At 44.2% G+C, this 27122-nt stretch overlaps 1 protein-coding gene across 1 annotated transcript in view; it reads left to right on the top strand.

Moving 5' to 3' along the window:
- CDH23 (cadherin related 23) overlaps positions 1 to 27122 on the top strand; it is a 442755-nt gene that overhangs the window by 286357 nt on the left and 129276 nt on the right. The window contains exons 14-17 of the mRNA XM_088841955.1: positions 2429 to 2493; positions 20016 to 20253; positions 21656 to 21761; positions 23552 to 23679. Coding sequence (XP_088698081.1) covers positions 2429 to 2493; positions 20016 to 20253; positions 21656 to 21761; positions 23552 to 23679 — 537 coding nt within the window. The remainder of the gene's footprint in view (positions 1 to 2428; positions 2494 to 20015; positions 20254 to 21655; positions 21762 to 23551; positions 23680 to 27122) is intronic.

Here is a 27122-nt window from a genome sequence, read left to right on the forward strand (position 1 = left end):
CAGGCTGCCCACAGCCTGGAAGTGGCTTCCTTCTGGATAACAAAGTCTTCCAGAAAACCAAGATTTTAACCCTTTGAATATAAACATATTTGTTTCCATTTAAATCATTTGAAACAGAAATATATCGTTTACTTCTCTGCCTTCCTGAACTGAACATACTGAACACAAGGAGCATTTTCTTGAAAATTCAGGTTTCCATAAAGCACACAGAAGTAACAGAGTTCACAGAACCTAGGAATTGTAAAAGGAATCTCAAAAAATTTTTAGTACCAAGGTATTGAGTGAGAGAGAAATAGGGAGATACTGATAAATGGGTACAAACGTTCAGTTTTAGGATGAGTAAGATCTGAAGATCTAATCTATAACGTGGTGGCTATAGTAGATAACAGTGTGTGGTACAACTGAAATTTGCTGAGAGTAAAGTTTAAGTGTTCTCACCAAACAAGGGGAAAAAAAGGGAAATCTGTAAGGTTATAGGTACTTAATTAACGCAATAGTGGGAATCCTTTCCATTGTCAGTTATACCTCAATGTAATATCAGGGCTTCCCTGATGGCTCAGATGGTAAAGAATCTGCCTGCAATGCAGGAAACCTGGGTTTGATCCCTGGGTGAGGAAGATCCCCTGGAGAAGGGAATGGCTACCCACTCCAGTATTCTTGCCTGAAGAATTCCATGGACAGAGGAGCCTGGAAGGCTGTAATCCATGGGATCACAAAGAGTCAGACATGACTGAGTGACTAACACTTTTACAATATAACATATTATCATAACTTATGTGTAATGAAGTTATAAAATAATTTTCATTAATTATACCTCAAAACTAAAAAATAAATATTTTGAATATATCCAGTTGGTATATTCAATAAAATATATTGAACCATATTTTTAGCAACAGAACCTTTATCCAACTGTGATCTTATCAAGACGTTGTGAGTGAAAAACAGATGACCCCAAGGTCAGCCCAAGGCCTTTCTCTCCTGATGTCTGGTGTCAGGAAGCAGTTTGCCCAGCTCTAGGGCAGTGGCCTGGGAGGGAGCAGAGGTCACAGTGCCTGGTATGGAGTACATGTTTACTAAGTAACTACTGAATAAACACTTGAATGGTGTCACTTACTCTGCACTGTGGATGTAACCACACCAGGGGCAATGCAGAAGCCCAGAAGTCCCAGCCACAAAAGCCAAACCTGCATTGTAACTACCATCATCCTGAGAAGGGAGGGGATGGTGAGGGTCAGGTGGCCCAAAGAAAGGAACTCTGGACTCAGAGTAGGGAATCCCAGCTACTGCCCGACTATGCTTGAACCTCCTAATGACCTAGAGTGGTGACAGGGTTACACTGGACCTCACTGTGGTCTGGGCCTCAGTTTTATAATCTGTGTGATGGGTAGAAATGTGTATCTTTTTCCTAATGTTGTGACAGTTGTGAGGATAAAATGAGTAGTAATAAACATGGGTGGCCCTCGACAATATAAAGTGCTTGATAGCAGTGTAGGCTGGCGGTGGTCACCATTATTGCCATCATCATTAGGCATAAAGCAGGTCACTCTCCCTCCAGTCTCTTTTGACTGTCACTGACAGAAATCCAGCTTGGACCAGCCTGGATAAAACAGATCTTCTTGAGCTCACAAACCAAACTGAGATGGGAAAGGGTGTCAGATTCAGGACTCTAGAACCATCATTCCAGCTTCACTGCCCCAGAGGACAGTTTTTATCCCCAGCAGCAATAAGAATCCCAGGGAAGGATTCTGATAGGCCCCATCTGTGGTCAAGGACCACTCTGAGGTCATGGGCAGAGCAGCCCCTACTCAGACCACTTGTTCAAGCAGAGACAGATGCCAAAGAAGATGGGTGGGGGGTTGGGCAGCAGACTGCTTCCAGCAGAAGAGGTTGCCAGCAAGATGACAGTCTGCCCGATGCATGCAGTGGATTATTCCCAGGGTTAGAGAAGGGGGAACACCAGAAATCTCCCCATAGGGTCTCCCCCACTGGGCAGCACATCTGACTTGGAGGTTTGGGTGGCTGGAGGAGAGTCACTGCAGGAAGCCACCAGATGGTTGAACCCACCATCACTTCTGAGATATTTTGCTAACCTACAAGTTGTGACCCCACGCCACTGGTTCAGGGTCTCTCTTCACAGGTCCAAGCCCTGTGATCATCTGCAGAGAATGTCTGACAGGAGTCCAGAAGGGTGGTTTCCCAAAGTTAGAGATCTAGGGAGAAGACCGATCCTCTGGAACTGTGCACTCCAGTATTAAATCTCCATTTGTGATGCTGTGAAAACATTATTAAACCACATGGCTCTAGAAAATTCTGCCTGAGCCTGAGGAACCATATGGGGGAAGCATGGATTCACTGTGGACATTTCCTGGTGACACTGGGAGCCTCAGCTGGTTCAGGCAGTAATGACTTCTTGTTCTTACCGTTTCAGGCAACAGACAATGATGTGGGCACCTTTGGGGAGGTCAACTACTACTTCAGTGATGACCCTGACCGGTGAGCACCCCCAACCCCCCACAGTGCCCCGCTGCCACTCACCTGGCCCAGGACACTTCTTGGTGCCCAGAAAAAGAGCTGTGCCCCTGTGGCCAGGGAACTGGGCTGGGAGTCAGAACTCTTGGGCCCTGCTGCTGGTTTGACCCTGGCTGTGATACAGTGTTGCTCACATCCCCAAAACTCTCTGGGGCATAGTTTTTCTGACCCCCAAAGATAGATTTTAGTTTGGGGAGTGAAGAAGCTTTTTTTTTTCTTTTACTTTATTCTTTTATAATTTGCCTAATATCTTTATTTTACAAGGGGGACATTTAAGCCAATGGAGAAAAATAACCATTTTAACAAACTTTTTCCTCTCCTTTCCTTCTGTTGTTGAAAAATGAAAATCAAATAACAGATTTTCCCTTTTGCTCTAGTTTCTTAAAAATCTTAGAGTGCAATTGTCCACACATTTTTTTTTAACTCTTCAATACTTTGTTTTAATTTAATGTTCATTTTATATTGGGGTATAGTTGATGAGCTTTCCTGGTGGTTCAGACAGTAAAGAGTCTGCCTGCAATGCTGGAGACCCAGTCCCTTGGTTGGGAGAAGGAAATGGCAACCCACTCCAGTATTCTTGCCTGGAGAATCCCACAGACAGAAGACAGAAGACCCTGGCGGGTTACAGTCCATGGGGTCACAAAGAGTCGGACATGACTGAGCACCTAACACATAGTTGATTTACAATGTGTTAGATTCAGATGTACAGTAGAGTGATTCAGTTATATAAATACATATATCCATTCAGTTATATAAATACATATATCCATTCTTTGTCAGATTCCTTTCCCATATAGAATATTGAGTAGAGTTCCTTGTGCTATGCAATAGGTCCTTGTTGATTTTACGTACAGTGGTTTGTATGTGTTAATCCCAAACACCTAATTTATCCTTTCCTCTAACTTTCCCCTTTGGTTACCGTGAGTATGTTTGTTTTTTTTTTTTTTGGAGGCTAATTATTTTACAATATTATATTGGTTGGTTTTGCCATACATTGACATGAATCCGCCCCGGGTGTACATGAGTTCCCCCTCCCGAACCCCCCTCCCACCTCCCTCCTCCCTTTATCCTCCCTCTGGGTCATCCCCGCACACCAGCCCCGAGCATCCTGTAACATGCATCGACCCTGAACTGGTGATTCGTTTCACATATGATAATATACATGTTTCAATGCCATTCTCCCAAATCATCCCACCCTCACCCTCTCCCACAGAGTCCCAAAGACTGTTCTATACATCTGTGTCTCTTTTGCTATCTCGTATTCACGGGGTCATGGAGAGTCGCTCAGACACGGGGTCGCTCAGACACGACTGAGCAACTGAACTGAACTGATACAGGGTTATCATTTGCATCTTTACTGGTTACCATGCGTATGTTTTTGAAGTCAGGCAGTCTGTTTCTGTTTTGTAAATAAGTTTATTTGCATCATCTTTATATTCCATGTGTAAGTGATATCACATGATATTTGTCTTTCTCTGGCTTACTTTGCTTAGTTTGATAGTCTATCCTGCCGCAAATGGCATTATTGCGTTCTTTGTTATGGCTGAGTAGCATTCCATTGTATATGTGTACCACATCTTTATCCCTTCCTCTATCAGAGGACTTTTAGATTGCTTCTGTGTCTTGGCTATTGTAAATAGTTCTGCAGTGAACATTGAGATGCGTGTATCTTTTGAATTATGGTTTCTCTGGATATGTAGCCAGAAGTAGGATTGCTGGATCATATGTTAGCTCAATTTTTAGTTTTTTCAGGAACACGCATTCTATTCTCCATAATAGTTGTACCAATTTACATTCCCACCAACAAAAGTTTTATTTTCTCCACACCCTCTCCAGCATTGTTTATAGACTTTTTGATGATAGCCATTCTGACTGCTGTGAGGTGATACCTCACTGCAGTCTTGACTTGCATTTCTCTAATAATTAGTGATGTTGAGCGTCTTTTCATGTGCTGTTTGGTCATCTGCATGCCCTCTTTGCAGAAAGGTCTATTTACATCTTCTGCCTATTTTTTAATTGGGTGGTTTGAGGTTTTGTGGTTTTTTTTTAATTGAGCTACATGAGCTGTTTGTAGATTTTGGCAATTGATCCCTTGTCAGCCACTTCCTTTGCAAATATTTCCCCCACTCTGTGGGTTGTCTTTTCATTTTGTTTACAGTTTACTGTGCAAAAGCTCTTAAGTTTAATTAGATTCCATTTGTTTATTTTTGTTTTTATTTTCATTACTGTAAAAAGATGGATCCAAAAACATTGTTGCTATGCTATACATCAAAGAGTATTCTGCCTGCATTCTCTTCTTAGAGTTTTATAGTGTCCAACCTTACATTTAGGTCTTTAATCCATTTTGAATTTATTTTTGCATGCAGTATTAGAGAATGTTCTAAATTCATTATTTTACAAGTAATGTCCAATTTTCCAAGAACCATTGTTGAAGAAACTGTCTTTTCTTTGTTGTATATTTTTGCATACTTTGTTATAGATTAATTGACCATTGGTGCATGGATTTATTTCCAGGTTTTTTAGCCTGTTCCATTGATCTATATTTCTGATTTTGTGCCAATACCATACTCTTTTGATTACTGTAGCTTTGTAGAAGAGTCCGAAGTCAAGGAACCTGATTCCTGCAGCTCCATTTTTCTTTCTCAGGATTACTTTGGTTATTTGGGGTCTTTTGTGTTGCCATACAACTTTAAAACATTTTTGTTCTAGTTTTGTGGGGCGGGGAGGGAAGCATTGGTAGTTTGAAAGGGATTGCATTGAATTTGTAGATTGCCTTGTATAGGATAGTCAAAATTAATTCTCCAAATCCAAGAATGTGATATGTCTTTCCCTCTGTTTATGTCATTTTTGATTTTTTTCATCAACATCTTATAGTTTTTAGAGTACAGATCTTTTGCTTCGTTAGTAGGTTTATTCCTATTTTATTCATTTTGATCTGATAGTAAATGAGATTGTTTCCTTACTTTCTCTTTCTGATCTTTTGTTGTTAGTGTATAGAAATTTACTAGTGTATAGATTTCTCTGTATTAATCTAGCATATAGATTTCTCTGTATTAATTTTATATCCTACAACTTTTACAAATTCATTGATGAGCTCTAATAGTTTTCTGGTAGAATCTTTAGTATTTTCTCTATATATTATCATGTCATCTGCAAAGAGTGACAGTTTTACTTCTTTTCCAACTTGGATTCCTTTATTTCTTCTTGTTCTCTGATTGCTGTGGCTAGGACTTCAAAAACTGTTGAATAAAAGTTACAAGAGTGGACGTTCTTGTCTTTTCCTGATCTTAGAAGAAATGCTTTCAGCTTTTCACCAATGAGTATGATGTTACCTGTGGGTTTGTCATATATGGCCTTTATCATAGTGAGGTTGGTACCCTCTCGGCCCACTTTCTGGAGAGTTTTATCATAGATGATTGTTGAATTTTATCAAAAGCTTTTTCTGTATATATTGAGATGACTGTAAGATTTTTATTCTTCAATTTGTTAATGTGGTGTATCACACTGATTGATTTGCAGATATGGAAGAGTCCTAGCATCTGTGGACATAACTCCCATTTGATCATGGTATATACTCCTTTTAATGTAGTGTTGGATTCAGTTTGCTAGTATTTTCTTGAAGATTTTTGAATCCGTGTTGTTCATCAGTGATATCAGGCTGTAATTTTCCTTTCTGTGATATCTTTTTCTGGTTTTGGGATCAGGGTGATGGTGGCTTCATGGAATGAGCTTGGGAGTTTCCTTCCTCTCCAATTTTTCAGGAGAGTTTCAGAAGGATAAGTGGTTAACTCTTCTCTAAATGCATGTTAGAATTTGCCTGTGAAGACATCTGGTCCTGGACTTTTGTTTGGTGGAAGTTTTTAAATCGGTTTCAGTACCTGTGATTCATCTGTTCATATTTTCTATTTCTTCCTGGTTCAGTTTTGGGAGATAGTACCTTTCTAAGAATTTGTCCATTTCTTCTGGGTTGTCCATTTTATTGGCATATAGTTGCTTGATGTGCCCTCTTATGATCTTTTGTATTTCTGTGGTGTCAGTTGTAACTTCTTTTCATTTCTAGTTTTGTTGATTTGAGCTCTCTCCCTTTTTTCTTGATGAGTCTGGCTAAAGGTTTATCAATTTTGTTTTGTTTATCTTTCCAGAGAACCAGATATTAGTTTCATTGTTCTTTTCTATTATTTTCTTTGTCTCTATATTTTTTATTTCTTCTCTGATCTTTATGATTTCTTTCCTTCTCACTTTGGGTTTTGCTTGTTCTCTCTCTAGTTGCTTTAGGTGTAAGGTTCGGTTGTTTATTTGAGATTTGTCCTGTTTCTTGAGGTGAGAGTGTATTGCTACAAATTTCTCTCTCAGAACTGTATTTGCTGCATCCCATTGGTTTTGAATCGTGTTTTTGTTGTCAGTCTCTAGGTATTTTTGAAAGTTTTCTCTGATTTCTTCAGTGATCCATTGGTTGTTTAGTAACATATTGTTTCGCCTCCACGTGTTTGTGTTTTTGCAGGCTTTTTTTTTTCCTGTAGTTGATTCCTAATTGCATAGCATTGTAATCTAAAAAGATGCTTGATATGTTTTTAACTTTCTTAAATTTAGTGAGGCTCACTTTGTGGCCCAGCGTGAGATCTGTCCTAGAGAATGTTCCAATGTGCACTTGAGAAGAAAATGTATTCTGCTCACTTTGGATGGAATTTTCTATAAATATCAAATAAATCCATCTAGTCAGTTGTGTCATTTAAGGTCTATATTTGTTCCCTTATTGATTTTCTGTCTGGTTGATCTGTCCATTGATGTAAGTGGAGTGTTAAAGTTCCCCACTATTATTGTGTTACTGTCAATTTCTTCTCTATGGCTGTTAGCATTTGGCTTATATATTGAGGTTTTCCTATGCTGGGTGCATATGTATTTATGATTGTTATATCTTCTTCTTGAATTAATCCCTTGATCATTATGTAGTGTCCTTCTTTGTCTGTTATAACAGTCTTCATTTTAAAGTCTATTTTGTCTAAGTATTGCTCCTCCAGCTATCTTTTGATTCTCATTTGCATGGAATACCTTTTTCCATCCTCCCACTTTCAGTCTATCTCTTCCTAGATCTGAAGTGGGTCTGTTTTAGATAGCATATATGCATGCTAAGTTGCTTCAGTCATTTGCAGCTATGGTGACCCCATGACCGTAGCCCGCCAGGCTACTGTGCCCATGGGATTCTCCAGGCAAGAATTCTGGAGTGGGTTGCCGTTTCCTCCTCCAAGATAGCGTGTATATGGGTCTGTTTTTAGTATCCATTCAGCCAGTCTGTGTGTTTTGGTTGGAACATTTAGTTAATTTACATTTAAGGTAATCTTTGATAATTATGTTCTTGTTGCCATTTTGTTGATTATTTGGGATTTGTTTCTGTAGGTTTTTTTGTTCCCTTCCTCATTTGTTCTCTTTTGTGATTTGATGACTATCCTTAGTTTCATGTTTGGATTACTTTCTTTTGTGTGTTGTAGATCTTTCTATTGCAGATTTTTGGTTTGTGGTTGCTGTGAGGTTTTGATGCAGCGATCTATATAAACAAGATTGTTTTAAGTTTCTGGTCTCTTAGTTTCAAATGCATTTCCAGTATCCTGCATTTGTCCTCTTGTCTTCTCATGCTCGCTGGTGTTGATACCATATTTGTGTGTAGGTGATTTCCTACGTTTACTGTATGTTTGTGTCTACTGGTGAGCTTTCACATTTATAATTTTCTTGACTCTAATTATGGCCTTTTCTTCTCCACCAGAGAAGTTCCTTTAGAATTTGTCGTATATCTGGTTTGGTAGTGCTGAATTCTTTTAGCTTTTGCTTATCTGTAAAGCTTTTGATTTATCCATTGAATATGAATGAAAGGCTTACTGGGTAGAGTATTCTTAGTTGTAGGTTTGCCCCTCTCATCATTTTAACTATATCATGCCACTCCCTTCTGGCATGCAGAGTTTCTGCTGAAAAATCAGCTGATAATCTAATGGGTATTCCCTTCTAATTTTTTTTTCTCTTGCTACTTTTAGTATTTTTTCTTTGTCTTTAATTTTTGTCAGTTTAATTACTATGTGTCTTGACATGTTCCTCCTTGGTCTTATCCTGTATGGAACTCTGCATGTCCTGAACTTGAGTGTCTCCTTTCCCATGTTAGGGAAGTTTTTGGCTATAATCTCTTCAAATATTTTCTCAGTCCTTTCCCGTTCTTCATCTGGGACCCCTAAAATCCAAATGTCGGTGTGTTTAATGTTGTCCCTGAGGTCTCTGAAACTGTCCCCATTTCTTTTCATTCTTTTTTCTTTATTCTGTTCTACTGCAGTGATTTCCATCACTCTATCTTACAGCTCTCTTATTGTTCTTCTGCCTCATTTATTTTGCTATTGATTCTTTCTAGTGTATTTTTCATTCCAGTTATTGCGTTGTTCAACTCTGTTTGTTCTTTAGTACGTCTAAGGTCTATCTTAAGCATATCGTGTATCTTCTGGCTCTTTGCTTCCATTCTTTTTCCAAGGTCTTGGGGATTATCTTTGGTATCATTATTCTGAATTCTTTTTCAGAAAGATTGCCTATCTCTACTTTACTTAGTTGGTCTTCTGGAGTTCTGTCTTGTTCTTTCATATGGAACATATTCCTCTGCCATCTCATTTTGTCTAACTTTCTCTGTGACCTTCTTCAGGCTGCAGGACTGTAAGCTTCTCTTGCAGCTGGGGTCTGCCCCCTTGTGGGTGAGGCTGGTGGTCCAGGGGCTTGTGCAGGCTTCCTGGTGGGAAAGACTGGTGCCTGCCCACTGGTTGGTACAGCCGAGTCTTGTCCCTCTGATGGGCAGGACCATGTTAAAGACTGTGTTTAGAGGTGGCTGTGGGATCAGGATGGCTTTAGGCAGCCTGTCTGCTGATGAATTGGGCTGTGTTCCTATCCTGTTGGTTGTTTGACCTGAGGTGTCCCAGCACTGGAACCTGCAGGCTGTCAGATAGGTAGGGCTAGGTCTTCGTGCCAAAATGGTGACTTTCAGGAGAGTTCACGCCAATGAATATTCCCTGAGGCTTCTGCCTCTGGTGTCCTTGCCTCCTCTGTGAGCCAGAGCCGACCTCCACCTCCCCAGGAGATCCTCCAAGACCCACAAGTAGGTCCGGCCCAGGCTTCTTTGTCCGGGGTCCCAGTGCACAGGAAACTTGTGTGCACCCTCCAAGAGTGGAGTCTCTATTTCACCTAGTCCTATGGAACTCCTGTACTCAACTCCAGTGGCCTTCAAAGCCAAGTGCTCTGAGGGTTCCTCCTAATGCCAGACCTCCAGGTTAGGAAGCCTGATGTGGTGCTCAGGACTCTCACTCTTGTGGGAGTATAATTATTTTATGCAATATAATTATTTTCCAGTTTGTGAGTCACCTGCCCAGTACGTATGGGATTTAATTATATCATGAAAGCACCCCTACTATCATTGTGTTGTGGCTTCTACATTACTTTGGATGTAAAATATCATTTTTAATGCTGATGCTGCTAAGCCATTTCAGTCGTATCTGACTCTTTGCAACCCTGCAGACTGTAGCCAGCCAGGCTTCTCTATCCATGAGAATTCTTCAGGCAAGAATACTGGAGTGGGTTGCCATGCCCTTCTCCGGGGATATTCCCAACCCAGGGATTAAACCCAGGTCTCCTGCATTGCAGGCAGATTCTTTACCACTGAGCCACCAGGGAAGCCCTTTTTTTTTTTTTTTTAGTAGGTTGAGTCTTTTTTTTTATGGTGATTGTTCAGCAGTTATGATTTTTGGTGTTTTCCTGAAAGGAGGTGAGCTCGTTTCCTCTACTCCACCATCTTCGGGAATAAATTCCTGGGGACCTCAGATGGTAAAGAATCCACCTGCAATGTAGGAGACCACGGTTTGATTCCTGGGTCAAGAATCCTTTGGAGAAGGGATAGGATACCCACTCCACTCTTCTTGGGCTTCCCTGGTGGCTCAGATGGTAAAGAATCTGCCTGCAATGCAGGAGACCTGGGTTCAATCCCTGGTTTGGGAAGATCCGCTGGTGAAGGGAATGATTACCCTCTCCAGTATTCTGGTCTGGAGAATTCCTTGGATAGAAGAGCCTGGAGGACTACAGTCCATGGAATTGCAGAGTCGGACATGACTGAGCAACTTTCACTGTCACTTTTCACTTTTGAAACACTACTGATATAACAATGGCAGCAACAGCAGTGCTGTATTTCGGAAACCCTCACTGTTTGTCAGGCTCTTTTTCAAGTGCTTTGCCCATGTTATGTGATGTAATCCTCACAACTAAATGCTGGAGGAACTTGGTGCTAAGCACTCTTATTATCCCGACTTTACAGATGGGGAGGCTATAGCCCGGAGAGGCTGTGTTACTTGCCCAGAGGCACTCGGCTGATAAGTGCCAGAGCCAGGACTCAGCATTTGGTCTTCATCACCAGGGTACACAGCCTACAGCAGGAAGTTGCTCTCAAAGTGCCGCAATCATTAGGTGGGTGGGTGAGCTCACCCCCTGACCTGTGCCAGCTTTGCTCTGTCACCCACCAAGGTTCTGAGCCATTTCTTTCCCTTGTCTTCAGTTAAACTGAGCCAAGGTGAAGCCCTCTCATTTTCTATATGATCGAAAGCCAGGTTGAATTCAGAGAGCATGTCTGTTTCTGGAAACAAAGTGTCTGATACATCTGGAAGCCCAACATAATGAGTAAGACAGTTGCTGTCAGCTTGGATTACTGGTCCCAGTTCCGTACAAATGACCAGGAGGAGACAGAGACTGTTAGGTGTACCTAACAATCCTCAGCTACTCTCCAGATGAAAGGAAGGAAAAACAATAGGACCAGTGCACAGGATGCCCCTGTCCCTTGGGACACCCAGGTTCATGTGGCCTTATTCTGATCATCTTGGATTTTTCTCGTCCTTTCCCATCTTCTGGGCTTAGGGCTTTCCTGGTCTCAGAGCCAGGACCTTCCAGGCTTGGTGGCTGGCAGCTGTGGACAAGCTCAGAGCACACAAATGTCAACTGAGAGCTCAGAGGAGGTTCCTGAGGAAATGTTTAGAGGAGGAAGATGGAAGGATGGTGTCAGTGGACCTTACTGTTCCCTGGGAGACATTAGCCAACCACTTACTCAAGGCTCAGTCCCTCGAGCGGAAGACATGCTCCCAAGAGAGGACCAGCCACCCCTCCCCTTGTTGGAGGCTTTACTGCCTTTTCAAAACATTTTGGTGCAAAACTATCTGGATGGAAGTATTTCTTTTTTAATTTCCCCAATATATGTTATTTCTATCGAGGTATAATCACATGTAATATTACATTCAGGTGTTCACCCTAGTGATGCAGTATATGTTGCAAAATGATCACTAGAATTAGTTAACATCCATCACTATACATTTTTTCCTGTGATAATGAGTCTACTCTCAGCAACTTTCAAATGTGTAATACAGTATTATTAAGGATTGTCACCATGCTGTATATTACATCCTCATGGCATTTGTTTCAGAGCTATAAGTTTGTACTTCTTGACCCCCTTTACTTGTTATTCCCGTCCACCCTTGTAACACACCCTACCTCTAGCAACCACCAACGTTTTCTGTATTTATGAACTCTGTTTTTGTTTGTTGGCTTCCCTGATAGCTCAGACAGTAAAGAATCCACCTGCCAATGCAGGAGACGTAGGATATGCGAGTTCGATCCCTGAGTCAGGAAGATCCCCTGGAGAAGGAAATGGCAACCCACTCCAGTATCCTTGCCTGAGAAATCCCATGGACAGAGTAGCCTGGCAGTTATAGTCCATGGGGTCACAAAGAGTCAGACATGACCGAGCGACTTTTTGTTTTAGATTGCACATGTGAGATAATATGATATTTGTCTTTCTCTTTTCTATTTCACTTAGCATACTGCCCTTAGGAGGCCTCTTCATGTCACAGATGGCAGGCTTTCCTCCTTTTATGGCTGAATAATATTCCATTATGTGTGTGTGTGTGTACGTGAATACACACACCACATTTTCTTTACCCATCATTCTTTGATGGACACTTACATTGTTTCCATACTTTGACAATTGTGAATAATGCTGCAGTGAATGTGGGTTGCAGATATCTTTTCAAGTTAGTGCTTTTGTTTTTTTAGGTAAATGCCCAGTGGTGGAATTGCTGGATTATATGATAGCTCTATTTTTAGTTCTTTAAGGAACCTCCATACTGTTTCTATAGTGGCTTCCCTAATTTGTATTCCCACCAAGGGTTCCCTTTTTTCACATTTTTGCCAACACTTGTTACATCTTGGTTTTTTTGGTGATAACCATTCTGACAGGTGTGAGGTAATATCTGACTGTGTTTTGATTTGAAGTTCCCTGATGATTAGTGATTTGAGCATCTTTTTGTGTGCCTGTTGGCCATTTGTATACCTCCTTTGGAAAAATCACTATACAGAGCCTCTGCCCATTTTTAAATTAGTTTGGTTTTCTGTTTTGTTTTTTTTTTCTTTTTTTGTTATTGCATTATAATGAGATCTTTACATGCATATTTTGGATATGAATGCTTTGCCAAATACATGATTTTCAAAAATATTCTAGTTTGTATGTTGTCTTTTGATTTTGTTGATGGCTTCTTCTGCTGTCATAAGCATTTTACTTTAATGTAGTCCCACTTGTTTGTTTATTATTTTGTTGACTTTGCTATTTGTGTCAAGTCCAAAAATTCCTCATTAGCTTTCCTTCTAGTTTTGTGGTTTTGAGTCTTCATAGAAGTTTTTAATCTATTTTGAAATGATTTTGTATGTGCCTGGTTTAATTCTTCCTGTGTTTTTTTTTTAATATAATTTTTATTTTATACTGTAGTATAGTTGTTTACAATATTCTGTTAGTTTCAGGTGTACAGCAAAGTGATTCCATGATACAAATATATATATATATATATATCTCCATTCCTTTTCAGATTCTTTTTCCATATAGGTTATTACAGAATATTGAGTAAAGTTCCCTGGGCTAAACAGTAGGTTCTTGTTGATTTTCTGTTTCATATATAGTAGTGTATATATGTTAATCCCAAACTCCAATTTATCGCTTCCCTCACCCCCTGCCTTTCCCCTTTAGTAACCATAAGTTTATTTTCTAAGTCTGTGAGTCTGTTTCTGTTTTGTAAATAAATTCATTTGTAATTTTTTTAGATTCCAAGTAGGTATATCATATGATGTTTGTCTTTCTCTGTTTGATTTGTTCATTTGTGTGATAATCTCTAGGTCCATCCATGTTGCTGCAAATGGCATTATTGCTTTCTTTTTAACAGCTGAATAATATTCCATTGTACATATGTACCACATCTTCTTTTTTTTTTTTTTATTGAAGGCTAATTATTTTACAATATTGTATTGGTTGGTTTTACCATACATTGACATGAATCCGCCCTGGGTGTGCATGAGTTCCCCTTCCCGAACCACCCTCCCACCTCCCTCCTCCCCTTATCCTCCCTCTGGGTCATCCCCGCATACCAGCCCCGAGCATCCTGTAATATGCATCGACCCTGAACTGGTGATTCGTTTTACATATGATAATATACATGTTTCAATGCCATTCTCCCAAACCATCCCACCCTCACCCTCTCCCACAGAGTCCCAAAGACTGTTCTATACATCTGTGTCTCTTTTGCTGTCTCGTATACAGGGTTATCATTTGCATCTTTCTAAATTCCATATATATGCGTTAGTATATTGTATTGGTGTTTTTCTTTCTGACTTACTTCACTCTGTATAATAGGCTCTAGTTTCATCCACCTCATTAGAACTGGTTCAAATGCATTCTTTTTAATGGCTGAGTAATACTCCATTGTGTATATGTACCAAAGCTTTCTTATCCATTCGTCTGCAGACGGACATCTAGGTTGCTTCCATGTTCTCACTATTATAAACAGTGCTGCAATGAACATTGGAGTATATGTGTCTCTTTCAATTCTGGTTTCCTCGGTGTGTATGCCCAGGAGTGCGATTGCTGGATCATATGGCAGTTCTATTTCCAGTTTTTTGAGGAATCTCCACACTGTTCTCCATAGTGGCTGTACTAGTTTGCATTCCCACCAACAGTGTAAGAGGGTTCCCTTCTCTCCACACCCTCTCCAGCATTTACTGCATGTAGACTTTTGGATAGCAGCCATTCTGACTGGTGTACCACATCTTCTTTATCCATTCCTCTATCAAAGGACATTTAAGTTGCTTCCATTTCTTGGCTACTATAAATAGTGCTGCAGTGAACACTGTGGTGCATGTATATTTTCAAATTATGGCTTTCTCCACATGTATATCCAAGAGTGGAACTGCTGGATCATATGGCAGCTCTTCATGGGGTCGCAAAGAGTCGGACACGACTGAGCGACTGAACTGAACTGCACTGAACTGATGGCAGCTCTATTTTTAGTTTTTTAAGGAATCGCCATAGAGTTCTCCATAGTGGTTGTACCAATTTAGATTCCCACCAACAGTGTAAAAATGTTCCCTTTCTCCACACCTTCTCTAGCATTTATTGTTTGTAGACTTTTTGAGGATCGCCATTCTGATGGGTGTGAGGTGATACCTCATTGTAGTTTTGGTTTGCATTTCTCTGATAATTATCAGTGTTAAGCATTTTTTCATGTGCCTCTTGGCCATCTGTATGTCTTCCTTGGAGAAATGTTTATTTGGGTCTTATGGAAAAACCCAAACAAACTTTTTTGGCCAACCCGATAGATGTTGGAGATTAATCCCTTGTCAGTTACATTGTTTGCAAATATTTCTCCCATATCCTGCATTCTCACACTTTCTTAGTTTTGATACCATATTTGTGTGTGGATGATTTCTTACCTTTTTCTGTATATTTGTCTTTACTGGTGAGTTTTCATATTCATGAATTTTTTGTTTCTAGTTTAGACCTTTTCTGCCTAGAGAATTCCTTTAGAATTTGTTGTAAAATGTATCTGTTGGTGCTGAATTCTCTTAGCTTTTACTTGTCTATAAAGCTTCTGGTTTCTGCGGTAAATCTGAAGGAGAGCCTTGCTGGGTAAAGTATTCTTGGTTGTGGGTTCTTCTCTTTCAACACTTTACATACATTGTGCCACTCCTTCCTGGCCTGTAGAATTGCTACTGAGCAATCAGCTGATAAACTCATGAAAGTTCTTTTATGTCATTTGTTGCTTTTCTCTTATTACTTTAATTTTTTTTTTGTCAGTTTAATTACTAATATGTCTCAGCATCTTCCTCTTTGGGTTTAAAGACTCCCAAAGAGCCCCTCTTTGGAACTCTTTGTGCTTCCTAGACTTGGGTGCCTGTTTCTTTCCCCATGTTAAAGAAACTTGCAGCTACTGTCTCTTCAAATATTTCTCAGGTCCTTTCTCTCTCTCTGCTCCTCCTCTGGGACCCCTGTCATGCAGATGTTGATGCATTTAATGTTGTCCCAGAGAGACAGTCCCAATTAGACTGTCCTAATTTCTTTTTATTCTTTTTTCTTTATTCTGTTCCGTGGCAGTGATCCCTACCATCCTATCTTCAGTATTATCTGTATTCTGCCTCATTTATTCTGCCATTGATTCCTTCTAGTGTGTCTTTCATTTCAGATGTTTTATTGTTCATCTGTTTGTTTGTTCTTTAGTTCTCCTAGGTCTTCGTTAAATATTTCCTATGTCTTCTTGATTTGTGGCTCCATTATTTTTCTGAGAGCTAGGGGCATCTTTACTATCATTCCTCTGAGTTCTTTTTTGGGTGGATTGCCTGTCTCCTGTTTGCTTGGTTGCTCTTCTAGGATTTTATCTTTTACCTTCATCTGGGACACATTCCTCTGCCATCTTATTTTGTCTAACTTTCTGTGATTGTGGTTTCTGTTCTACAGACTGCAGTGTTGTAGTTCTTCTTGCATCTGCATTCTTCCCTACTGTTGGACGAGGCTGTCTGAGAGGCTTGTGCAGACTTTCTGACGGGAGCAGCTGGTTCCTACCTACTGGCAGGTGGAGCTGGATCTTGTCCTTCTGGTGGACAGAGACATGTCGGGGTGTGTCTAGTGGGCAGCTGTGTGGGACCTGAGAAAATATTTGAAGAGATAATTGCTGCAAGCTTCTTTAACACTGCTGAAAGTCAAGAGGACTTTTGGCAGCCTGTATGCTAACAGGTGGGGCTGTGTCCCCACATTGTTGGCTGTTTGGTTTGAGGTGTCGCAGCACTGGAGCCTGCAGGCTTTGGGTTGGAGCCAGGCCTTAATGAGAAAATGGCTGCCTCCAAGAGGGCTCCCAATGAGTACTCCCCAGAACTGCTGCCTCCAGTTTCTTTGTCCATGCATTAAGCCATAGTTGCTCTACCTTCACAGTAGACCCTCCAATACCAGCGGGTAGGTGTGGCCCAGGCTCTTATGTGAGCACTACTTTTTTTTCCTGGGTCCTGGTGGACATACTTCATGAGTGGAGTTTCTGTTTCCCCCAGTCCTTTGGAATTTCTGCAATCAAACCCTGCTGGCCTTCAAAGCCAGATTCTCTGGGGCCTCTCTTCCCATTGTCAAGGTCCTAGGCTGGAGAGCCTGACACGGGGCTCAGAACTTTCACTCCTATGGAAAAACTTCTATGATATAATTATTTTCCAGTGGGTCACCCATCCAGCAGGTATGGGATTTGATTTTATCACAGCTGCATCCCTTCTACTATCTTGTTGTGACTTCTTCTTTGTGTTTGGATCTAGGATATCCTTTTTGATAGGTTCCAGATTCTTTTTGTTGATGGTTGTTCATCAGTTAATTGTGATTTCAATGTTTCTGTAAGAAGAGGTAAAGTCACATCCTTCTACTCCATCATCATGTCTTCCAAGAAGAACTTTTTTTTTCTTTTCCTTGTGCTTCATCTAGCTTCACTTGCTATGTATAGGGTACCTCAGACAGAGGCCTCCACCCAGCACTTCAGACCAGAGTTCTTCTGATCTGTGTGTCTGCTTTTATGCCAATACCATACTGTTTTAGTTCATGTAACTTTGTGATATAGTTTGAAATCAGGGAGTGTGATGGCTCTAGCTTTGTTCTATTTTCTCAAAGTTAGTTTGGCTCTGGGGTTGTGTTATGGTTCCACACAGATATTAGGATTATTGTTCCATTTCTGTGAAAAGTGCCATTGGAACTTTGATAGAGATTGCATTGAATCTGCAGATTGCTTAAAGTAGTACGGACATTTTAGCAATATTAATTCTTTCTATCCATGAGCATGGGATATCTTTTTATTTGTCTTTTTCAGTCTCTCTCATCAATGTCATATTTTTCAGTGTATAGGTTTTTCACCTCTTTGGTTAAATTTATTCCTAGGTAGTATTTTACTGTTTATTGTGAGTGTGTGCAATTGTAAGTGGGACTTTTTTCCTAATTTTTCTTCCTGTTAGTTCATTATTAGTACAAAGAAACAGAACAGATTTTTGTATATTGATTTTGTATCCTGCAGCTTAACCAAATTCCTTTGATTTTAACCTTTTTTTTTGTGGGGTAATTTGGGTTTTCTACATATAATATTATGTCATCTGTCAATAGTGACAGTTTTACTTCTCTTCTGATTTGAATGCCCTCTTTTTTCTTGCTTAATTGTTCTAGCTAGGACTTCTAGTACTATGTTGACTGAAAGTGACAAGAGTGGGCGTCGTTATCTTGGCCCTGATCTTAGAGAAAAAGCTTTCAGGTTTTCAGCATTGAGTGTAATGTCAGCTGTGAGCTTGTCACATATGGCTTTTATTGTCTTGAGGTACTTCTCTATATCCATTTTGTTGACAGTTATTATCATAAATGTGTACCAAATTTTGTCACATGCTTATTCTGTGTTTTTTAAGAAGGTTTATTTATTATTTTCAGCGAGCCTGGGTCTTCATTGCTGCACTTGGTCTTTCTCTAGTTGTGGTGAGCAGGAGCTGCTCTTCATTGTGGTGCATGGGTTTGTTGCAATGGCTTCTCCTGTGGCAGAGCATGGGCTCTAGGCACACAGGCTTCAGGAATTACAGAGTGTAACTTCTCCTGTGGCAGAACATGGGCTCTAGGAGCACAGGCTTCAGGAGTTACAGAGTGTAATTTCTCCTGTGGCAGAGCATGGGCTCTAGGAGCACAGGCTTCAGGAGTTACAGAGTGTAACTTCTCCTGTGGCAGAACATGGGCTCTAGGAGCACAGGCTTCAGGGGTTACAGAGTGTAACTTCTCCTGTGGCAGAGCATGGGCTCCAGGAGCACAGGCTTCAGGGGTTACAGAGTGTAACTTCTCCTGTGGCAGAGCATGGGCTCCAGGAGCACAGGCTTCAGGGGTTACAGAGTGTAACTTCTCCTGTGGCAGAGCATGGGCTCCAGGAGCACAGGCTTCAGGGGTTACAGAGTGTAACTTCTCCTGTGGCAGAGCACGGGCTCCAGGAGCACAGGCTTCAGGAGTTAGAGTGTGGACTCCGTAGTTGTGCTTCGCCGGCTCCAAGCACTGGCGTGGTAGTTGTGGCACATGGGCTTAGTTGCTCCGCAGCATGTGGGATGTTCCCAGAGCAGGGATCGGACCTATGTCTCCTACATTGGCAGGTGGATTATTAACCACTAGACCTTATTCTGTGTTTAGTGAGATGATCATGTGATACGATCTTTCACTGTGTTGGTGTCATGTGTCACATTGATTTGCAGATGTTGGACCATCTTTGCATCCCTGGAATAAACCCCACTTGATCATGGTGTATGATCCTCTTAACATTCTGTTGAATTTGATCTGCTAATGTTTTCTGAGATTTTTGTATCTTTGTTCATTGGGGATATTGGCCTGTAATTTTCTTGTGTTGTCCTTATCTGGTTTTGGTATCAGGGTAATGCTGGACTCATAAAATGAGTTTGGAAGTGTTTCTTACTCTTCTCTTTGGGGAGAGAGTTTGAGAAGGATTAGAATTGATTGATCTTCAAATTTTTGATAGAGTTCACTAGTGAAGCCACCTGGTCTTGGATTTTTGTTTGGGAGAGATTTTTGATTATGGGGTTTATCTCCTTACCAGTGACCAGTGTGCTTAGATTTTCTATTTATTCATGGTTTAGTCTTGGTAGTCCATGTGTTTCTAGGAATTTATCCATTTCTTCTAGATTGTTTGGTTTGTTGGCATATGATTTTTCTTAGTAGTCACTAATAATCTTTTGTACTTCTGTGGTATCAACTTTAGGAATTTCTGACCATTGCAGTTTCTTAACATCTAAATATCTGCAGTAGGCAGAAACTCTTGTCCACAGCAAGAGGAGCGTCATTCTGCCCAAGTTTCTTCATTGATTAAATCAGCATACTTCTGCCCTTTCAGTACCCGACCATCATTCCTCTCTCATGTGGTCCTGATCCCTGCCCACCACCTCCTGTTAAACATAGCTGCTCTTCTTATTTAGGGAAAATGACAAGAAGGCAAATTTCAGACTTCGTTAATGTCTCTCTGTTAATCACCTTGGGCAAGGACAGGCTGGTAAATGCAGGCCCTTATCCACAAACCGCTTTAAACCAGGGTGTTCTTTCCCTTCCTCCTCCTGGCCTGACACAGGTTCTCTCTGGACAAGGACACAGGACTCATCATGCTGATTGCCAGACTGGACTACGAACTCATCCAGCGCTTCACCTTGACGGTCATTGCCCGGGACGGGGGTGGTGAGGAGACCACAGGCCGGGTCAGGATCAACGTGTTGGATGTCAATGACAACGTGCCCACCTTCCAGAAGGATGCCTATGTGGGCGCCCTGAGAGAAAATGAGCCTTCCGTCACACAGCTGGTGCGACTCCGGGTAAGATGCCGGGGTGCCCTTTGATCTGTCTGTTTCCCTTGTCCTTCTCTCTCTCTGCCATCTCCTTGACCACCCCTTTGTAAAGCCACTGCATGAAGTGCTGACACCCATCCACAAAGGATTCTGCTCAGATCAGGGATCACATTCTCAATCTGTGTCAGGCCCTCCTCTGAGCATCACTTTGCATCCCTGGTTACTGAGTAAGACTAGTGTCTGCTTTGGCTTAGATTTTAGGTCTCCAGTCAGCACCCCGCATCTCCCTTGGTAAGTGCCAAGCAGTTCCTTGTGTAAAGTCCCCCATCCAAACCCTTTAGTGAGAGCCTGCAGTCAGGTACTGCTGCAGCTGGAAGGCACCAGAGACCGTGGGCACAACCCAGTTCATGCAAGGGGAAACAGGAAGGGAGGGGCAGGCCCAGTGAATTAGTCGACAGCCAGGACCAGAACTTGAGATTCCATGCTTCAGGCATCCTCCTGCAGTGAGTCCCTCCACCATACGTCGGTGACCTGTAACCAGAAACTTCTTAACATCTCATGCCCCTTCCTCACTGCCTACCGAGAGTGATAGGACCCAGAGCCTCCAATTAGAACTTATTTCTGAAGGAGGCAGGGATAAGGGCAAGGTGGAAGAGGTGGGCATGGGGGACACACAGAAGGCACGACCACGTGCCCACCCAGTGTGGCCGTGGCTCCCCAGTAGACCCTGCCCAGTTCCTCTTACACGCAGACCAGAGGGAGGCCCCTGGAGGCTCCTAGGGTCAGAGACGTTTGGAAAGAGCTAATTAATGCAGCCACGCCAGAGACAGTCGAGGAGGAGGAGGTACCTGACCCCGTTGCAACTGTCTGCTTCTCTCCTTCCATTCACGCAGCCTGCACTTATTAGACATCTGCTGTGTGCCAGACACCGGGCGGAACTCTAGGTGTCAGTTGCAGCCAAGGAACGAAGTTCCTTCTCACATGGAGCTGACAGTCTGAGCAAGGAAGGCAGAAAGTAGACAGGCTATAATCAGGAAGGAGACTAATGGGGTGTCCAGCACAGGACCTAACCCAGTCCAGTGGTCAGGGAAGGCCTCCATGCATGGGAAGGTCCAGCTGGGACTAGGGGTCTAGATGATGGTCATGCCAGGTATGGTAGAGACCCTTTTCATCCTTGGATGAGGCCTAGACTTCCTCTATTCCCTCTAGGCCTTCAGCCTGCCCTCTAGGTTCTCCAGGATACCTCCACACCCCTACATCATGTGTGTCTGCTGGGAGCCAGAGGGTAGCCTCCAACGCAGGGACAAGGAAAGCCTGGATCACCCAGAGAAGGGCGCTCAGAGAGGGGCCAGCCCTTTCTTCCTCCCATCCTCTTCTGGCCCCAGCATCACTGAAAGCTCATGGGCCCTGTTCATCATCTTCCTTCCAGGCAACGGATGAAGACTCCCCTCCCAACAACCAGATCACCTACAGGATCGTCAATGCCTCTGCCTTCGGCAGCTACTTCGACATCAGCGTGTATGAAGGCTATGGTGGTATGTGCGGGAACGAGGGCCCGGCCTGGGGAAGGAGGGTCGACAGGTGGGAACAGGGCTGCACTTCACACCTGTCTCAGGACGGGGCCCTTCTGCCTCCCAGACACCCTGGACCACTTGGGGAGCTGCCCACAGCTCCTGTCGGCTGGAGCAGCACGCGGCATGGGGTCACCTTTTCATAGGCTCAAGGTCTGTGTCTCCCATCAGCCAGATCTTTGAATCTTAGTTTTGTGGCCAGCTGGAATCCCATGGATGGAGGAGCCTGGTAGGCTGCAGTCCGTGGGGTCGCTAGGGGTCGGACACGACTGAGCGACTTCACTTTCACTTTTCACTTTCACACATTGGAGAAGGAAATGGCAACCCACTCCAGTGTTCTTGCCTGGAGAATCCCAGGGACGGGGGAGCCTGGTGGGCTTCCGTCTATGGGGTCACACAGAGTCGGACACGACTGAAATGACACAGCAGCAGCAGCAGCAGGGCTTCTTAAGTTACCACCATGTGTGGGGTCTCTATTAAGAAAAGGTGTCTGGGCAGATCTGTGGTGTGTGGAGAGCGGGGGGAGGCTTATTACCCAAGCTTCACCATCATTTGGGCATGCTGTGGCTACTGCCCAGCCCTTCCTGGCAGTGGCCTTTCCCTGCCTGGCCAGGCACAGTTCCATACTCTGGAACTTGCCCTACCTGCCCCACTGTGGGTCCTGATCTTAGGATCCCAGGAAGGAAATAGCAGCAATAACCTCAAGCTCCAAGATCCCAAGAGACCACTTGTTTTTCTTCCAAAGCCCAGAGACAGAGGGCAATTTGCCAAAGTCACACAGCAAAACTGTCCAGGAAGGCCCTTGTGATCTGGCTCTTGGTTGCCTTTCAGCACCTGCCTACCCACCAGAGTCCAACTGCTGAGAACCACTTGCACTCTCACCTGACAGGGACCACTTCTGTGTCTTTGCAGAGTCTGCTCCTTCCACTGGGAAAGCCCTTCCTCCCGATCCCTTTGCCCTGCTTCCCTTTTACCTCTGGCTAGCTTTAAGATCATTTAGATGTCCTCTCCTCTGCGAAGCTTCCCTAATGTTGGAAGATGAACTCAGTGTCCCCAAGATAGAGCAGATGGGCACTGGGTGTCTCTGAGTGTGGGACTCACTCCTCCTCCTACCCCACAGTTGTGTCAGAGACATATACCTGCAGAAGCTGCATCCTGGCTCAGGATGCTACAGCCTAAGGACCTCTGTAAGATCTGTGTCCCCGTTTTAAAAGCTGAGCAGTCCCACACCCCTGCCCACCCTCACACCTCACCACCTTCTCAGCAAGAACCCTCCTTGGTTTTATATTAGTAAAGTGGTAATTGTGTTTCTGTTTCCCAAATAGAAAGTGGCAGTTTAATATTGTGGGTAATGCCTTTGCACACTACCCATGCCCCCACTCCCAAGCCAGTACATCTTCCTTCCCAAAACTGAACATCAATGGCTTAGCAGGAAAGAAAAAGGTGAGAGTTCAGGCATGTGCAGTGTGTCTCTGGGGAAGACACTGAACCTCTCTGAGCCTGCTTTCCTCATCTGTAAAGTGGAGCTTCTGTTACCTCCGAAACAGTTGCCACCTGCTGGACTCACCAGTGGGCCTGGCACAGATCAAGTAGTCAGTAAACCTCAGTCAAGTCTGTGAGGCTCTGGGAGTTCACAGGCAGGAGGGAAAAGCCAGGCCAAGCCAGCCACACCCTCTCTGCCCAAAGGGGAGCCCTGGCCAGATGGGCATGTAAAGTCTGCTTACAGAGGGCCTGGGGCCTCTCTGTCATTTCAGTGATCAGCGTGAGCCGCCCCCTGGATTATGAACAGATACCCAATGGACTGATTTATCTGACCATCATGGCCAAGGACGCTGGCAACCCCCCTCTGAACAGCACTGTCTCTGTCACCATTGAGGTGTTTGTAAGTACCCAGGGGTGCACTGGCCTTGCTATTCTGGGAACTGGGGTAGTGAGTGTGCTCCCAGAGTGTTGGAGCCCTGCTAAAACCCTGTGTCCCCACATCCTTGGCTGTCCCCACAACTCAGAGCATTACTCAGACTGTCCCAAAGGCTGTCCCCTAGCAAACTGCCTCCCCACTCGGCCAGGGAGGGCACGGGGCCCTGGGACCCAAGGATAGCCTGATGGTCCTAATTTCATTTCAGAGCCTCAGGACCCCCTCTGGGGTGGAACAGGAGCTGGGGCTCATGCAGGGAGATAGTGTCCTGTGTTCCTTCATTTATAGCCACATTCCGTGAAGTTCAAGGGAATTCCTGGAAGGTCATCTGTCTCTCTCTGGGCCCCTCTTTCTTCTTCACTTCCTTTTTCCATTCCTCTGAAGATCTAAAGGGGCCTGAAACCAAACCACAGCTTGTCTGACACGAATATCAAGCACACCTTAGTGCTTTTCCGTGTCTGAAATTATCAGTCACTGAATCCATCTCCACACTGGTTCATTGGCCCCACACAGCTCCCCCAGCGATCCCAGGGATGCAGATCATGGTCTGACACCAGGCCAGTGGGCCTTCCCGCCCCCCACCCCCCCAACCGCCCAGACACCCACCCCCATCCCATTAAAGGCTACTGCCTGTGGAGACGGTGAACACATGCTGATGGAAGAGTTAGTGCGTTACCGGCCTCAGGAGGAGTTGATCAGATTGCCAGGTTAGGAGATTCGCTGTGATTTGACAAAGGCTCAGCAGAAACTCGCCCAGAGCAGGTTGCCGGATGACTTCCCTATCCCAGCTGGCTTTGCCAACATCCCCTGGTGGTGCCTCACACCTGGCTTTATCGAGCCTCATCCTCTCAACCCAAGACTGAGCCTCCAGGGCCAACCCTGGGCAGGGGACCCCACTTGCTTATAGAATATGATGGGGTAGGCAGTGATGGAAAAGCCTCGGGTAATGCCTGGAGGAACCTTGCATCTGGGAGCAGCATTTAGGGGGAGCAGGGGACAGAGAGGCTCTATAGAACCAGGTCCAGGAAATGGAAGGGCAGAGTCTAGGACCTTCATCTGACACTTCAGGCTGCAGGGGCTGGCCAGGAGATCATCAAAAGCCCAAAAGCATGCCTGCCTTTAACCTGAGACCACCCACCTGAAACACAAGGCTAAGAGCAGAGAAGCACAGTACACTTGCTACCAACCCTGACCACATCCTGGTATTCTTGCCTGCATGGCCCTGACCCTGACCACAGCCCCCAGTGCCCCCTTCATCTTGGTCACACTCATAACCCTGGCCAGTCCCCTCACCGCCACCACCACTTTCAACCAGAATCCTGCTCTGCCCAAGCAAGCAGTGAATTCTTCCTGTGTGTGCTGTGCAGTAGAGACTGGGGAGGGATATGCAGGTGACTATGAATCCTGCTCCCCCCAAAGGGACACTGAATAGAGAGAGGAGCATGGCCTGGGAGGCATATAGCTTTGACACTCAGCTCTGCCACCCTCTAGCCATGTGACCTGGGATTCTTTTCCTCTCTGAACCTCAGCTTCCTCATCTAAAGAGTGGGGATCCTCATGGTACTGCCTCATGATACTGTCGTGAAGATTAAACGTGATCATGTGGGTGACACTTGGCTCCAGTAACATAGGCCATCTTACTGTTGGTAAGACGGATGTGTTCCAGTAGCAGCATCCATGCACCAGGCTCTCTAATGCACAGGGAGTTCTAGGAATTCAGCTGGGCAGAGAAGGACCTGCTCTTGACTTTTTGGAAACAGATGTGAAAGAGGGTGAGAGTAGGGGAGGTTTAGGGAAATAAGTTGAGGTGTTCTATGCTACCCAGGTATGGGCACGTAGCATTGACCAAGTGGAAATTCAAACTTCTTGAGCTTTGTGCTATGCCAGCTGCTTTCACGTTACACAGGCTCTCTCGATCCCATTCTGCAGACGAGGCAGCTGAGGCTCAGGGAGGGAGCATAGCTGGTGCAAGGTCACCAGTGCCTTCCTCACTTTCTGGCTGGTAAGTGGCATTTGAATTTACCTCCAGTCCTAGTTAGCCAAGATTTGAAGTCTGACCAGTCTGACTCCTGGGCTCACGTTCTACCCACCACACTCCTAGGCTTGGAGGCTTGGACATCCCAGTCTTCATGTGACTGAGACCAGTGTGCCTCAGAGTTCATGTGGATTCCCCAGCCATCTTCTTAAAATGCAAATTCTCACTTAGCACATCTGGGGAAGGGCTGAGGCTCTGCATTTCTACATGCTCCCGTGAAACGCTGATCCTTCTGGCCAGGGAACCACTCTCTGAGTAGCGGGGCCTTCAAAAATCTGCCCTCGTGGGATCTTGAATTCCAGGGACTGCCCCAAATCCCAGCCCGCTTCCCAACCTGTGGTCGGCTAAGAAAGGACCTGGGGAGGGTCTCTTTCTCTTTTTGCCTCAACCCCTCACACGGAGCTGGAGCAGGAAGTGAATGGCCCAGAGACAGAACTGACCTTTATCTACTGTGAATAGAAGAGTGACCAGCAGCCTCCGCCTCCCTCCCTGACACCAGGGAGCGGGGGTCTCCATGTCCAGGGCAAGTGAGGGCAGGAGTCCAGCTGGCTCTGTCCTCTAAGCAAGTCAACCCGTGCCCTGGCCTGGAGCCACCTCAGTTCAACAGAAGGGGTGCTATTTTCAGATTTCCTCACAACCTCATGCAGGTCAGCAGGGACCCTGTACTTCCCTTCTGGGTCTGCCCTGGCCCATGGCAGCAGGGCAGATCTGGTAACAAAGACAGGTACCACCTTGACTCTGAGTGAGCATCATCTCTCGAGCAGAGCTTTGGGACAGTACAGTCACTTGTGTCTAAGGACCACACTTGAAAAGGTCACCGCCTCTGGGTTGGTTTTTCATGTGGGTGATTTTTAAGTAGCTGTCACTTGGCTGAGCTGCCTCCTCCCTCTTCCAAAGGGATTTTCTCTCAACAGAAAAGAAAAAAAAAAAAAAGCCCCAGCAGAGATGAAGGAGTTGATGGCAGCATTTACTGCTCAGGTTGGGGGTGGGGAGAGGCAGATCAAGGCGACAGGGCTGTGCAAGGAGCGGTCCGGAGTGGGGGCCAGGTGATTCCTTTTCATCCACTGCTTGTTGGTTTTTAATAAAGAAGTCAAACTCGGTTTGTAGATTTCCCATTAGGGGACAATAAGCTTTTGTAGAGGGAGCCGCTGAATTAGAACTAATAGCGAATGTAGCACCAGGATCCGGGGAAATATCAGCGCTAATAAGTTTCTGCCTCATGCTCTGTCACTGACATTCTCCGCACCATTCCGTGCAGCCAAGCAGAAGGCTTAAATATATATGTATATGGGGCACTCGTGCCCACACCAGGGCTGACCAGGCATGCTGCTGGGCATCAGACATCAGGTGGGGCCTCACGCTGCCAGTGCTCTGA

This window comes from Moschus berezovskii, chromosome 12 (assembly GCF_049115385.1).
Source record: "Moschus berezovskii isolate FMDL1 chromosome 12, NW_MosBer_1.0, whole genome shotgun sequence".
NCBI lineage: Eukaryota > Metazoa > Chordata > Mammalia > Artiodactyla > Moschidae > Moschus > Moschus berezovskii.